The 13,938-nt window shown below is 45.1% G+C and overlaps 1 protein-coding gene across 4 annotated transcripts in view; it reads left to right on the forward strand.

Moving 5' to 3' along the window:
* The first annotated feature begins 2,916 nt into the window (after positions 1-2,916).
* Positions 2,917-13,938, forward strand: part of LOC137528219 (cytochrome P450 2C21-like) — a 54,743-nt gene continuing 43,721 nt past the window's right edge. For 2 of the 4 annotated variants that reach the window (XM_068249492.1, XM_068249494.1), the window contains exons 1-2: positions 2,917-3,099; positions 11,184-11,349. In XM_068249492.1, the coding sequence (XP_068105593.1) occupies positions 2,917-3,099; positions 11,184-11,349 (349 nt within the window). Of the gene's footprint in view, positions 3,100-11,183; positions 11,350-12,505; positions 12,541-13,938 lie in introns of all 4 variants that reach the window. The other 2 variants (XM_068249493.1, XM_068249491.1) reach the window with 2 other exon arrangements.

Consider the following 13,938-nt stretch of genomic DNA (forward strand, 5'->3'; position numbering starts at 1 on the left):
CTGCTTTAAATTTATATTAAGAAGTCTCTCATGTGAGCAAAGTCCCCAGATCAAGGTTTGTTGTTTTCTGTAGAGATATGTTTATACCTTTCTGGCACTTAAAAGCTTGTCCGTATGGCCAGCAGGTGGAGCTCTGAATGAATGAATGAAAACAAAACAAGAAAAAGTAAAAAAAAAAATCCAAACAACTATTTATTTCCTTCAAGGTAAACTCATACAGCAACAGTTTTAAATATATGTCATGCATATAACAACCTTGATGTAAACAAAACATGCATTTAATTACCACAAAAATGCTGTAATAATGCAACCTGTTTGCATGAAGCAGGTTGAGCTAAGAGAAGATGAGGTGGAATAATTATACACATATAAAATGAGGCCTGCCGAAGACCAGGCTTGAGGGGCTTTTCAAACTTAAAACGTAAAAAGACAGCAGTCTCCTGGCTGAATGACAATTCCAACAATACATATTACACTGACTTAAAGCACTGTAATAGACTCAAACCTTGGGCTTTTAACTCGAACACGTTTTATCCAGCGCAGGAGATTTGGGCGCAGCCGGCGCCACCATAGACCATAATAGTAAAGACGACTATAGCGGCGCACAGTGAAAAACTTCAGCGCCATCAGAAGCGGAGCTGAAGTTACTTTTAAAACACTATAATTATGCCAGAAGCTGAATTACATCATTCGCCACCATCTACGTTGACCTGGAGGGGGAATAGTAATTAAAGCTTCTGGGACTTGTGCAGGAGCAGGATAAGCCGTATATCGGCTGTATCCTGCACCCAAGTCTCCTGGCAGCGATTTCACACGCATTCTTTTAACTTACCTGAGGCTAGTCTGTCAGGCTCCTCAGCATCCTCTGGGTTCCCTACATTCTCCCACTGATGGCAGCTCCTTAAGGTCTGCGACTGGAAGTCTGCTAAACATGTGCGGTCTTGTCCGTATGCCTTTTTTGGTCGCGCTTTTGTCACCGGGAGCATTCTGCACAAAATGATTGAGAACATGATTGAGAAAGGCGCGAGGAGCCGCGACTGGAGTTTCTATGTGCAGCCCATGCTACAATACAGTGAGTGCTAAGCAGCTGTGGCTAGTGAGTGCTAACTTCCAATACCCTGATCCCTTCCAATAACTTCACATGCTGTATTTCCCTGCCAGTGGCGTATCTAGAGGGGTGCAGAAATGGCTTGTGCTATGGGCACCATGCCTGCTCCCTCTAGGCCTGTGCTGAATGGCAATACTTGGGGATGCCTCTCACCACCTATACTGGGGGGACTATGTATACTGGGGGACACCACTCATTAACTTTACTGGGGGGACACCTCTCACAAACTATACTAGGAGACATCTCTCATTACCTATACTGGGGGGGGGGGCTACTTATAGAGGGGAACATGTCTCACTACCTACTTATACTGGGGGACTCTTACTCCCTATGCTATGTTGTTAAATTTGAGTTATTCAGTAGTACTATACTCTACATATGCACTCCCCACGGAGCTGTAGTGAATTCTCAGCCTCCTGTCAAACTGAACTGTCCTCAGCCAATCAGTGAGGAGCAGGAATGTGGGAGGGGAGATAACAAGCTTCCCGCTGCCTGGCAATGTACCAGAATAGAGCCAGGCTGACTGAGATAAAATTCATTACAGCACACATTTATGAATATACTGGAATGCTTGCAATGCAGACTGAATGTAGACAACATAATAAACACAGAGCAGTGTGTAAATGGAATGTGATTTTATAGCTGATAATCTGCTTTAATGTGCCCGCTAATGATAGAATCTTGATTGGACGATTCTACCAAATCTCTGTAATAGATTGGTGAATAAACTTTGATAAGATACTTTATGTAGTCCCTCATATTACATACAGTAGAAGTGGCAAGATTGTACAATCAAAATTGTATAATAAGCGGAGACCTTAAAAACCTAACATTTACCTGCCCTGTTTCTAGAATCCTAATTTAAGAACAGTTCACTTTGCAGTTTTTTCTGAATTCCAGTTGTCAAATGCTGTATCCATTGCAACTCTCCAGTTCCCCACATAAACCATGCTCCTTTGTCCAGTGCCTCCATACCTGTCTGTACCCCCTTACCCCTTCTGCAATTTGTACCCATACTATAAAATATACATAAGAATTCAGGGACCCTGGTTGGCAGTGGCACCCCTGGTTGCAAGTAAGCATTTTTATTTACAGTATTTCCTTAATCATTTTTCAATTTTAGGAATGTCTTGACGGCAAACTGATGGTTAAAGCTTTAAAAGTAACTTTAAATGACAGAATGGATTGTGTAGCTCTAACAAAGTATATTGACTCAACAAACGTTTAGCGGTCCTGTTAGGCAATCTTAGAGTGCTTTTGGTTTAGTACATTTATCCTTTGCGTGAGCAGCTAGATACACAAGAGGAGTGGTAGGATTTCAATTACAGCTGCATGACAGGCAAACTTGTGTTCTCTAAAGTGTTTGCGTGCAAAATGTTCTTGCTTGAAAGGAGTGTACCCTCCACGACCTTTTAAAATATGCTTGCCCACAAAACAACTTGATCCACAGTCACAAACCAGCGATCTCCTTACAGTATCAGATTTGGTTTCAGAATTCTTTATGGAAACCTCCTATGCGCCTGACAGAAAGAGCCCCACAGGTTAATGTACATAATCACATTATTCACGGGTGAATGATTCAGCATGATGCCACTAATCTCTCTGTCTCGACAATTAGATGGGAGCCTCTAGTAGACAAAAAACCTGGTTCTCCTGTTCGGAGACAAACAGATGGTTGAATGTTGTTGGGTAACCTTCTTTTAACCGGGCCAAATTCATCCCCCTTTCATCCTTCTCGAGCTGCACCTTCTATAAATAAGACTGATCAACACTGCATTAATCACTCTCTTAAGGAAAATAGTGCCAGTATGGATTTCCTTACAACAACTACATTCTTACTAATTACCTGTGTGATCTTCCTGATCTTTAACCTTACATACACTAGGAAGAGTCAGAAGAAAGGTAGACTGCCACCAGGTCCCATCCCGCTGCCCATGGTTGGTAACATTCTGCAACTCAACTTTGCTGAGGTCTTCAAGTCACTCCAACAGGTATGTTCCACCAATGCTGCATCAGTTGCAGGTTTACTTGTTCCAAACACCCTACTATGACCACAAATGATAGTGATTTCAAGGCCATGTCACTTGACTGCCAACACCGACCTCATGAAAACTAGGTTTTTATGGATCGGTTGACCAGATGAACATGCGGATTTCAGAAAAGCCGCAAATCTCCCTCCACATTAATGGACATGGGCTCATTTGCAGTTCACTTTTTCTCCTGGCTTATCTCCTAGGAGAGAAGTTTTCATATGCTCTTTAAAATAACTTTTCAGCACTCTGCAATTGAAAAAGTACCAAGAAGTAGGTGAAAAAGTACTATCAAAAATGTTTTTTTGTATTTTCTTGCTTGCTGGTGGTTTAAACGGTATTTTATTGACATGGTGTGAAAATATCACATAGAAGAAACTCAGGAGAAAAAGTCAGTTGCATATGGGCCATGATCTTTTTTGTTTTACATCAGTCATGGTTGGGGAAATATCTGTACAGGCGGTCTCGTACTTAGAAACAGGTTCTGTTCTGGGAGATTGTTTGTTGAAGTTGAATTTGTTTGTAAGTTAAGTCCTGTGTTATACATGGTAAAACGTGGATAAATGATTTAATTTTGGACATCTCTGGTATAAACAATGTGTTTGGTTGTTTTTGATGTGCTTAAAGTGTTTTAAAGGATACCCGAGGTGACAGTGCCTAGCACACAAATAAATGTGCTGTGTTCCTTTTTCTCTTTCTCTGCCTGAAAGAGTTAAACATCAGGTATGTAAGTGGCAGTTCCTATCTGAGTCCGAACTGAGTCAGACTACAGTGTGACCCTCCCTGAAAAGAAATTACAACTATAAAACACTTTCCTAGCAGAAAATGGTTTCTAAGAGCAGGGAAGAGATAAAAAGGGTCAATTGTCCTTAGATTTCAGCTCTGGTGTGCTTCAATGAATGTGTCATTGAGCTAAAAGAATAAAACAGTAAAAACTTGAAAAGTAGATTTAAATATAAAATAAACCTGTGGAATAACTTAAAAAGTCATTTTTAAGAGAAGGAAGATAGATACAATTGTTTATTTCATTAGTTTATTTTCACCTCGTGTGTCCTTTAAACTAACAGTTTATACAACGCTTTAACATTGAACAACAAAAATATGTAATAAAAAAAACAGTATTGTATATTTTGTAAAACTTTGTATCTCTGAAACATTAAAACTTGAGTCATTTGTACGTTTTTTTTTTAATTAATCCAAATAAATGCATCTTCTTTTTCAATGTTGTCCTTGTGTACTGTGGTTCTTAACTGCTCTTTATCATTTATTCATCATTAAAAAAAACACAAGGTAAAGATAAACTGATGAGATAAACAATTGTGTCTATCCTCCTTCTCCCAAAAATGACTTTTTAGCTATCTCATAGTTTTCTTTTATGTTTAAAGAGGAACTCCAGCCTAAACAAACATACTGTCATTAAGTTACATTAGTTATGTTAATTAAAATAGATAGGTAATATAATCTCTTACCCACCCTGTTTTAAAAGAACAGGCAAATGTTTGATTTCATGAGGGCAGCCATCTTTTTGGTTGAAAGGAGGTGACAGGGAGCACGAGACACAGTTCCAAATGTCCTGTGTGCTGATCACCCATCCCAGTTGCTAGGCAACGTGAATAACAACATGGGAAATCCCATCATGCTTTGCACAGCATCAAGGAAAAAAAGCCCGGGCATTTTTCCTTGATGGGTGGAGCTTAGCTAAAAATGCAGCTAAAAATTATGCTTTGGTAAGAAAAACAAAGTTCTGATGCTGTGAAACTGTTAAAGAAACACCAAGCCTTTTCAGTGCTGCTGAGTAGATTTTTAGTCTGGAGGTTCACCACTTAAGGACCAGGGGATTTTATTCTGATCAGTGCTGCGTGGACTCTCCAGCCCGCAGCACTGATCAGGAAGTAGCCAGGGGGATCAGACTTACCCCCTTTTTTCCCCACTAGGGGGATGTCCTCCTGGGGGGGTCTGATCGCTGCCGGCTTGCTGCGCTTTGCGGGGGGGCTCTTCAAAGCCCCCCTCCGCAGCGTTTTTGGCGCTCTCTCCCTCTCCCTCCCTCTCCTTCCCCCTGTGAGCAGCGCAGGACGGATATCCATCCTGCGCATTGTAGGATAGGCTTCAGCCTATCAAATGACGGCGATCCCTGGCCAATCAGAGGCCGGGGATCGCCGATCTGCTCTACGGCGCTGCTGCGCAGCAGCGCCGTATGATGTAAACAGCAGGGATTTCTTCCCCGCGTGTTTACATTTTGCCGGCGAGCCGCGATCGGCGGCTCTCCGGCTGTTCACGGAGACACCATCCGTGAACTGACATGGAAAGGCCGCTGTTTCCATGGTAACCCACTTAAAACCTGCTGACGCCTATGGGCTTTAGCTGGTCCTTAAGTGGTTAAATCTATTTTTTTTAAGTTTTTACTCGTTGGTTGTCTGTGCTCAATGACACATTAATTAAAGTATTCCAGTGGAAATATTTTTGAACCATCGACCCTTAATATGTTTTTCCTTCACTCAGAAGCCATTTTCTGCAAGGAAAAGCATTTTATGGCTGTAATTCCTTATCAGTGAGGGAGGGTTAGGCAATAGTTCGACCCAGTCCCGACCCGTACAGAAACTGTCACTTGCATAACTGATGTTTAACTCTTTCAGTCAGGGTAAAAAAAAAAGAACACAGCCTAGTTATGTGTGTGTGCTTGGTATTGTACATACACATGTGTAACTAATCATGTCACATGTCACCTCATGTATCCTTTAGGGCCCTTTTCCACTAGCAGTCGCTAGCGTTCGCGCTGAACGCTAGCGATTGCTGAATCGCAATTCCGCCGTTTTCCCGACGTTTGCGGCCGCGATTTTGCTATGCTATGCACTGCATAGCAAAATCGCGGCAAAAGTCGCTCCGCGGCGCGATCGCGATCAAGTAAAAAACGAATCGCGGTAGTGGAAATGACCTACCGCGATTCCTATGTTAAAAAGCAAACCATAGCGATTGTAAAATCGCTAGCGGTTTGTGGTTTTGCGATTCAGCTAGCGCAAACGCGCTAGTGGAAAAGGGCCCTTAGGGCTCTTTCACAGTGCGACGTTAAAGTTGCATGTTATAAAATACTTTAACGCAGAGTATCGCACAGCAATGCAAAGTCTGTGCGACATTCACAGTGCACACGGTGCGTTAGTGTGTAATGTGTAGTGTTATTAAGAAGTGCTGCATGCTGTGCGTTTAGCAATGCATCTGCTGTGTTGTGTGTTGCACATGCTCAGTAATGTTTTTTTTTTTTTTAATGTAACGCATGTGCCGTTTTCATTCTATCAGTATGCAACGAAAACGGCGCACCAAGAGACACATAACGGAGTGCAAAATAACGTCCAATTTCATAACATACATGCGCTGCGTTAGGGGCACATTGTGTGACTTTAACATCGCATCAAACGCAACGTCCCACTGTGAAAGAAGCCTTAAAGCAAATATGTTAGATTTTCTCAACTTGCACCAGCTTGTAGAATTTTCCAAGCAAATCACATAGCAAAGGTTAGGTGATTTTTTTGAGATCTGCTGATTTAAATTTTGTTGCCACTTTTTTTTTTTTACCATCGGAAATTCTGAACGCAATTACAGAGTACACCTAAAATGCACAATAATCATTGCATTTTGTGCTGTCTACAGGTTATGAGCATCCTCCATGTATACCGGCCCTTTCTCTAAGTATAGCAGCCATTCTTTTCCATGTGAAGCCCCCTATTGCCAGCCTTCTATTTCCATATACACCATGTAAATATTTCCCACTTAATGGAGTAATTTCCAACTGCTTGCAAAAGCAATTTGTGGAGAGCAAATGTCCAAGATTTATTTGACATTCATTAGGCTGGTGCTGTCTGTGTGTCCAAAAACTTAACATTTCATTTATTGAGACTTTGAGAAAGTGGCAAAAACCACGAAAATGTGCATCAGTCACATCTTCCCAACACCAGGCCTAAAACCATACACATTAGTTTATCTGTATATATCTGTATATATCCTTTCTATTAGTTTCAATGTACAACAATGGTTTGTCCAAATGCTAGAGATTGTAAAATTCCTATACCAGTCCCACCTAATTGCCACTATTTTAATCCCACCCAGTTGTCACCATTTTAATGTATATAGTTCTCCTATCCAGCCTATGGGGACTATTATATCTGTATGCAATACAGTCTTAACATTTGCACTTTTGCCAAATGCCAATTTTAAGTATGTTTTTATATTTATCAAGAAAGGAAAATGCAGTCTCTGAAATGTCTAGTTAGGATCTAAACACACTAATGTGTGTCTGTCACTGTTGGGTTGGGTATGGGATTAGTATTCATTGCACATAGATACAAGTGTAATTGAGTCAAATTCATCCAAAACACAATAGGCCTGATGCACTACACTGTGGTAAAGTTGCCATTCTCAGGAGTGGCAATTTTACCCTTACTTACGCCAAGAGAGAACCACATGTTAACCCTGTAGCACCTTAGATGTTACCAAGTTAACATGCGCATTAAAGCAGTAACTTGCATTTCACTGTGCTTCACCAAAGCAATGTGCACATTACCACAGTATCGCCTGCGGTGCCCCCCAATGTTAGTAGTGGTACATTTACTGTGTGTTCCCTTAGCATGGCGACTAGAGCTGGACTTACCATAAGGCACTGTAGGCACGTGTCTACAGGCGCCTGATAATGGAAAGGTGACTCACTCCCCTCCCCAAGCACCTCCCTCCCTCCCTCCCTCCTTCCCTATGCAGATTCCTGATGAGAGTGTAAATGAGAGGCTACTCATCATTCCATTGGTGAGATCTCCCTTCAGTCAGTGGACCCTCTAGCTACTTAATACTGAGGGTTCTTCTGGCTACCTAATGCTAAGGGACACCTGTAGTTACCTATGATGGGCAAGAGAAGTAAGGTAGAAGTGACAGCTGGGCCAGCCAGCACACCTGTAGGTTCATGGAGGGAGAAGTCAAGGGTGCCAGGACATCTGTGCCTATAGGCTCCTGTGAGGTAAATCTGGGCCTAATGGAAACTTTAACACAATGTAGTGCATCAGGCCCAAAATAAGCAATGACTCTACACTTACATTGCAAAAGAAAAGTCTCACAAAACCTAAAACGGCTCTGGAATTTCAGGATGATGGAGAAATGGTGATGAGTGAAAAATTCACCTAACATTCAAATGAGCTTTACTAGAGAAGAGCAAAATGAAATCACTGAATAATTTCCACAGTTGCTGGCCAACTGGATCAACTGCTTAAAGCTAATTGCTTATTCCAAATTCTGCCTTCTGAGTGAAGTTAATTAACATATTAGTCAGCTTTTGTAGCCACTCTTGATCAGTGGTGGCTCCAGCTTCAGATTTTTTTTTGGGGGGGGGGGGCTTAAAGGGGGCACAAGAGCTGGCAGGCGGGGCTTACAGGGGGGGATAGGCATGGTCATGACATCATGTGGGCAGGGCTAACTGTAATGTAGTTGTACCAGCTAATGTAGTTACATAAAAAAAAATATGAAGTAAATGCACATAATAACAGACAGCCTTTCACCAGTAAATGCACATAAGAGACAGCTTTTCACCAGTAAATGCGCGTATTGACAGACAACCTTTCACCAGTAAATGCACATAAGAGACAGCTTTTCACCAGTAAATGCACGTAATGACAGACAGCCTTTCCCCAGTAAATGCACATAAGAGACAGCTTTTCACCAGTAAATGCACGTAATGACAGACAGCCTTTCACCAGCAAATGCACATAAGAGACAGCTTTTTACCAGTTAATGCACGTAATGACAGACAGCATTTCCCCAGTAAATGCATGTAATAAGAGACAGCGTTTCACCAGTTAATGCACATAATGACAGACAGACAGTTTCCCCAGGTAGCCAGGTGTATAGATGTCCCCAGTATATGTAGCCAGGCATAAAGCTGTCCCCAGTTTATGTAGCCAGGCGTATAGCTGTCCCCAGTATATGTAGTCAGGCTAGTGATGGTGGGCTGGGGGCCCCAGAGCACCTCAGGCCTGGCTGGTGGTGGGCTGGGGCACCTCAGACCTGGCTGGTGGTGGTGGTGGGCTGGGGGCCCCAGGGCACCTCAGACCTGGCTGGTGGTGGTGGTGGGCTGGGGGACCAAGGGCAGCTCAGCCCTGGCTGGTGGTGGTGGGCTGGGACACCTCAGGCCTGGCTGGTGGTGGGCTGGGGGCCCCAGGGCAGCTCAGGCCTGGCTGGTGGTGGTGGGCTGGGGTTCCCAGTGCAGCTCAGGCCTGGCTCATGGTGGTGGGCTGGGGCACCTCAGGGCAGCTCAGGCCTGGCTGGTGGTGATGGGCTGGGGCACCTCAGGCCTGGCTGGTGGTGGTGGGCTGGAGCACCTCAGGCCTGGCTGGTGGTGGTGGTGGTGGGCTGGGGGCCCCAGGGCAGCTCAGGCCTGGCTGGTGGTGGTGGGCTGGGGCCCCCAGGGAAGCTCAGGCCTGGCTGGTGGGGGTGGGCTGGGGGCCCCAGAGCAACTCAGGCCTGGCTGGTGGTGGGAAGGCCTCAGGCCTGGCTGGTGGTGGGAAGGCCTCAGGCCTGACTGGTGGTGGTGGGCTGGGGCACCTCAGGCCTGGCTGGTGGTGGTGGTGGTCTGGGCGCCCCAGGGCAGCTCAGGCCTGGCTGGTGGGTGGGCTGGGGCCCCACAGCGGGGCACTCAGAGTCAGGCCTGGTGGTTGGTGGTGGTGCTGAGCCGGGCTCAGCTCAGGCTCAGGGGGGGCAGCTCAGGCCTGGGTGACTGCCTGGTGCAAAAAAAAAAAATTGGCAGTTGGCTGGCTGGAGTAGACAGACAGTGGACAGGACAACCACACACCTTGAGCTGCCTTGCCAGAGTTCAGAGTCCTGCTGCTGCTAAACTCTGGCTACTGGCTGACTGGCTCGGCTCCAAGCCTGTGCGCTGTCCACCATGGGTGCCTGAGTCACTGGGTGTGACTGAGTGCTGTGCTGGCCTGGAGACTGGAGTCAGACAGTGACGCAGTCTGTCTGTCTCCCCTCAGCGGACGGCGGCAGCTAGCTGCGCGGGCGGGCGAGGAGAGCGCGTTGCACGTGTCACGTGATGCCGGACGTCGTCACGTGACACAAATTTATACGCCACCACAACGTACCCTTGCGGGGCAGGTCGCTCTGCGTGGCTAAGCCAGCACCCGGGTCGGAGCGGTGACTGATGATCGCTGGTGGGTGGGTGACTTGGGTCATAGACTAGTGACTCAGCGCCAGTCAGGCCCTCCTCCCAGGCTCCTTGTGTGAAGGTCGGCAGTTCTCGGAACTTGCGGTGGCCGCGGCGGGGGGGCTTTAATAATGAGTCGCCATCTAATGAGTCGCCAGCTGGGGCTGAAGCCTGGGTAAGCCCCAGCGTTTCATCAAGTTTCATTGAGTCTAATGCTGGGGATACACGGTACGTTTGATAATTTCCGACAGGTCCGATGACCCCGCTCGATCCCCGGCCGCTCGATCCCCGTGGGAGGACAATAGCGGGGAATCGAGCGGAAGATAAGGAAGCACCCACGGGAACGAGCTGGAATCGATCCGGACGGCGGTGGGGACGAGCGGGGATGCGGCGGGAGTCGATCCAGCGGCTAATCGAGCCGCCGGGTCGTACCGTGTATCCCCAGCATTAGATACAGTTGGAAAGTGGATAGGAACCACATTTTTGTTGTTCCGAAGAAATGAAAAGAGGACCATCTTGCAGTGACATGGATTGCACTCTTGTTTTTTAGCGCAGGAGTCACAGGTATGATTTGCTTTTGGGATGCTGTCTTGTTTAAATGTCCTTTTTGTGTTTGTCTTGTTCTCCTTACCTCTGACTCTGAACTGTTACCCGAAGGATTGAGTACTATTCCCTGCGGGCGACATTCTTCATGGGGGCGTACCCACTTTAGACTATGGTATGGACAATAGATTGCGAGCTCCTTCTAGGAACAGTTAGTGACATGAATTATTCAGTGTACTCTATAAAGTGTTCTTTAAAAAAGCATAGTAATAATAATAATTCAAGTTTCGAGGGGAAAAGAACACATCCTGCTTTGTCTTTCTTGCAGCTCAGTGAGAAGTATGGTCCGGTATATACGTTACACATGGGCATGGAGCCAGTGGTGGTGCTCTGCAGCTGTGATGCTGTGAAAGAGGCTCTTGTCGATAATGCTGAGGATTTTGGAGCTCGGGGACACATGCCTCTACTGGACAAGATGAGTGCTGGAGGATATGGTAAGGATCAGTTTTGATTATATAACTGCACTAATCACGGTAATTACCTTGAGACCTGTGTGTACCTAAATATCCAGAATTCCACCACACTACGTGGATTGTAAGGTAAGAGACAATCTATAATCTATATAGTGCATTATTGCTCAACGTATACAAACTGTCTTTAATGCTATTTATATAATCGATGAGGTCACTTTCTTTCCCATAGGAACAGCTTCGTATATGTTGGCACTGAATGGGCATCGGGAGAATAACTATTGAGTTAAGCATCTCTCTAAGGCCATATTTATACTTTTTTCACCCCTATGTAGAACTTTCTTGTGGCTTTCCTTTAATGTGTAGCTGCTGCCCTCTCCTCTCATGTGCAGTGCCCTCTTCCATGGTAACATTCATTTCCAGCAATCTTCCTGTGTCATGTACAGCTCCTTTAAAAAGCAGCCCTCCTCTCCCGTGTGTTTTTACCCATTTGCAGCCTCTCTATTACATTTTCAGCTTTTTTTTCCATATGCAGAAACCCCTTTTCTCTGTCCAGTCACTCCCTTGGGCAGCTGCCACCCAAGGCTGGGGCCTTTGTGGCCGTGCATCTCTTTAATAATCACAATTTTTTTACAAAATGTAGAATCTAAGTTAATCAGAGGGCTTTTTTTATTTAGTAAGAAATTGGATCATACCCCCACCTGCATCCTGCCACACTAAACTAATAGTAATTGGTGAAGCAGGAAAAAAGGGCGCACGCCACAAATGGACTAAATTGGCGCTGCCATATACGCCTATACAAAATAGCGGCCTTTGGGTGCCAGAGCTAAATTTGGGCGCTCAATATATAGCGGGCATTGGTACAACACCCGCTATATATCGGGCATTGCAGGCCCGATAATCTGCGGCACCCGATAACATCTTGATAACTTTTTATGCACCAAGGCGCCGCATAAGTCCCAAAGCTGGGACTTCCACCTTATGGCAGGAGCTGGGAGCAGCGTGGGAGAAGTGGACCAGAGAGCAGATGCAGATGAGGGCCACTGCACTCGCAGGGCTGAGACAGGAGCCACGGGGATGGCCGAGCAGCGGGACTTCCTCTTAGATGGATGTGGCGGCTGGGACTTCCTCTAGTGGATGCCGGCAACCATGTGGGTGGCCCCTCTTCTGGTGACTGCAGGAGCTGCGGGGACAGCTGGCTGAGCAAGGATGCTGGTGATCGGCAGATCGCGGTGTCAGAATTCTAGCGGTTTTATTTATGCAGGAAAAGCTGTTATATGTGTATGTTTTAAATTTTAATGTTCTATGCAAAATTTCATTGTAAACTGTAAAGTTAGAGTACTTTTTTAAAATATTGCTCGCTGACATCTCAGCATATTCCAAGCAGTGAATCTCATAATTGGATTATTCTAGTTACAAAAAGCCAGAACATTCTTGTTTATGTTAGTGCGTGGTCTTGACATTTGAAAGAGGCTTCTGTGTAAGAACTAGAAGAAAGTTAAACTCACATTACTGCAGCAATCTTATTTGCTCATTAATTACACGTAAATATTAATCAATACAGTCCTTCTAAAGAAAGAAATAGTTATTGTTAAACCCTATATAATATAATTTAAAGACTTTGAATTACAGTTAAAAAGCTGAATTCTGCAGTGAAAGTTTCAAAATACATTAGCTGTTTTCCACAAAGTTGTTTAGACTATAATTGTTATTTGGAATGTCAATAATAAGTTCCAAGGTTTTTGCATTGTCTCGTACTTAGGACAAATGATGCCACCTGGCAGTTTCATAGACTTATAAAATGAATATTATTAATAGATTGTTATTTATGATAAGATAGTGACCTCTGCCGGTTGAAGATATTATATTTATTCATTGTGAGAGAACGCGGAAAAGCCGCCGCGTGTGCTGATAGCAAGGCAGCTGATTCCGCGTCCAATGCTGCGGTTTGCATGCGGAAGCGTGCGTCTGGTAACATGGCAGAACACGGAAAAGCCACCGCATGTATTGACAGCAAGGCGGCTGGTTCCGCGTCCAACGCGGCGGTTTGCACGCAGCAGTGTGTGTCTGGTGTGGCTGAGTCTGTTAGTTCACACAGGCTTAGGAATATGCACGCGCGCGCTGAGAGGCAGAACTTTTATGATGGGCAAGAGGAGATCAGCTGACCGAGCCGATCAGCTTACCCCAGAGCTGGTAACTATTGGTTGATCACTTAAGGGTGGCGCCAGAGAGCACTACTCCATATATAGTTACTGCTGCCCAGTCACAAGTTGTCTGCCGTTGCGAACACTACGTGGAAGCACTCAGACCTTAGTCAGATCCAACAGTGTGTTTGAACCAGGAGGACCTGGGAATTCACACTGAGCCAGTTAACTTGTATAATTGCTCTGTTATATGTTAGACTAGTTCCAGGGTGTAGAGACCACAGACCTCACACCCAGACTAGGAAACTTGTGTTATCATTCTGTTATACATCAGACTAGTTCCAGGGTGTAGAGACCACGGACCTCACACCCAGACTAGGGAACTTGTGTTATCATTCTGTTATACATCAGACTAGTTCCAGGGTGTAGAGACCACGGACCTCACACCCAGACTAGGGAACTTGTGTTA

This window comes from Hyperolius riggenbachi, chromosome 8 (assembly GCF_040937935.1).
Source record: "Hyperolius riggenbachi isolate aHypRig1 chromosome 8, aHypRig1.pri, whole genome shotgun sequence".
Classification (NCBI taxonomy): Eukaryota; Metazoa; Chordata; class Amphibia; order Anura; family Hyperoliidae; genus Hyperolius; species Hyperolius riggenbachi.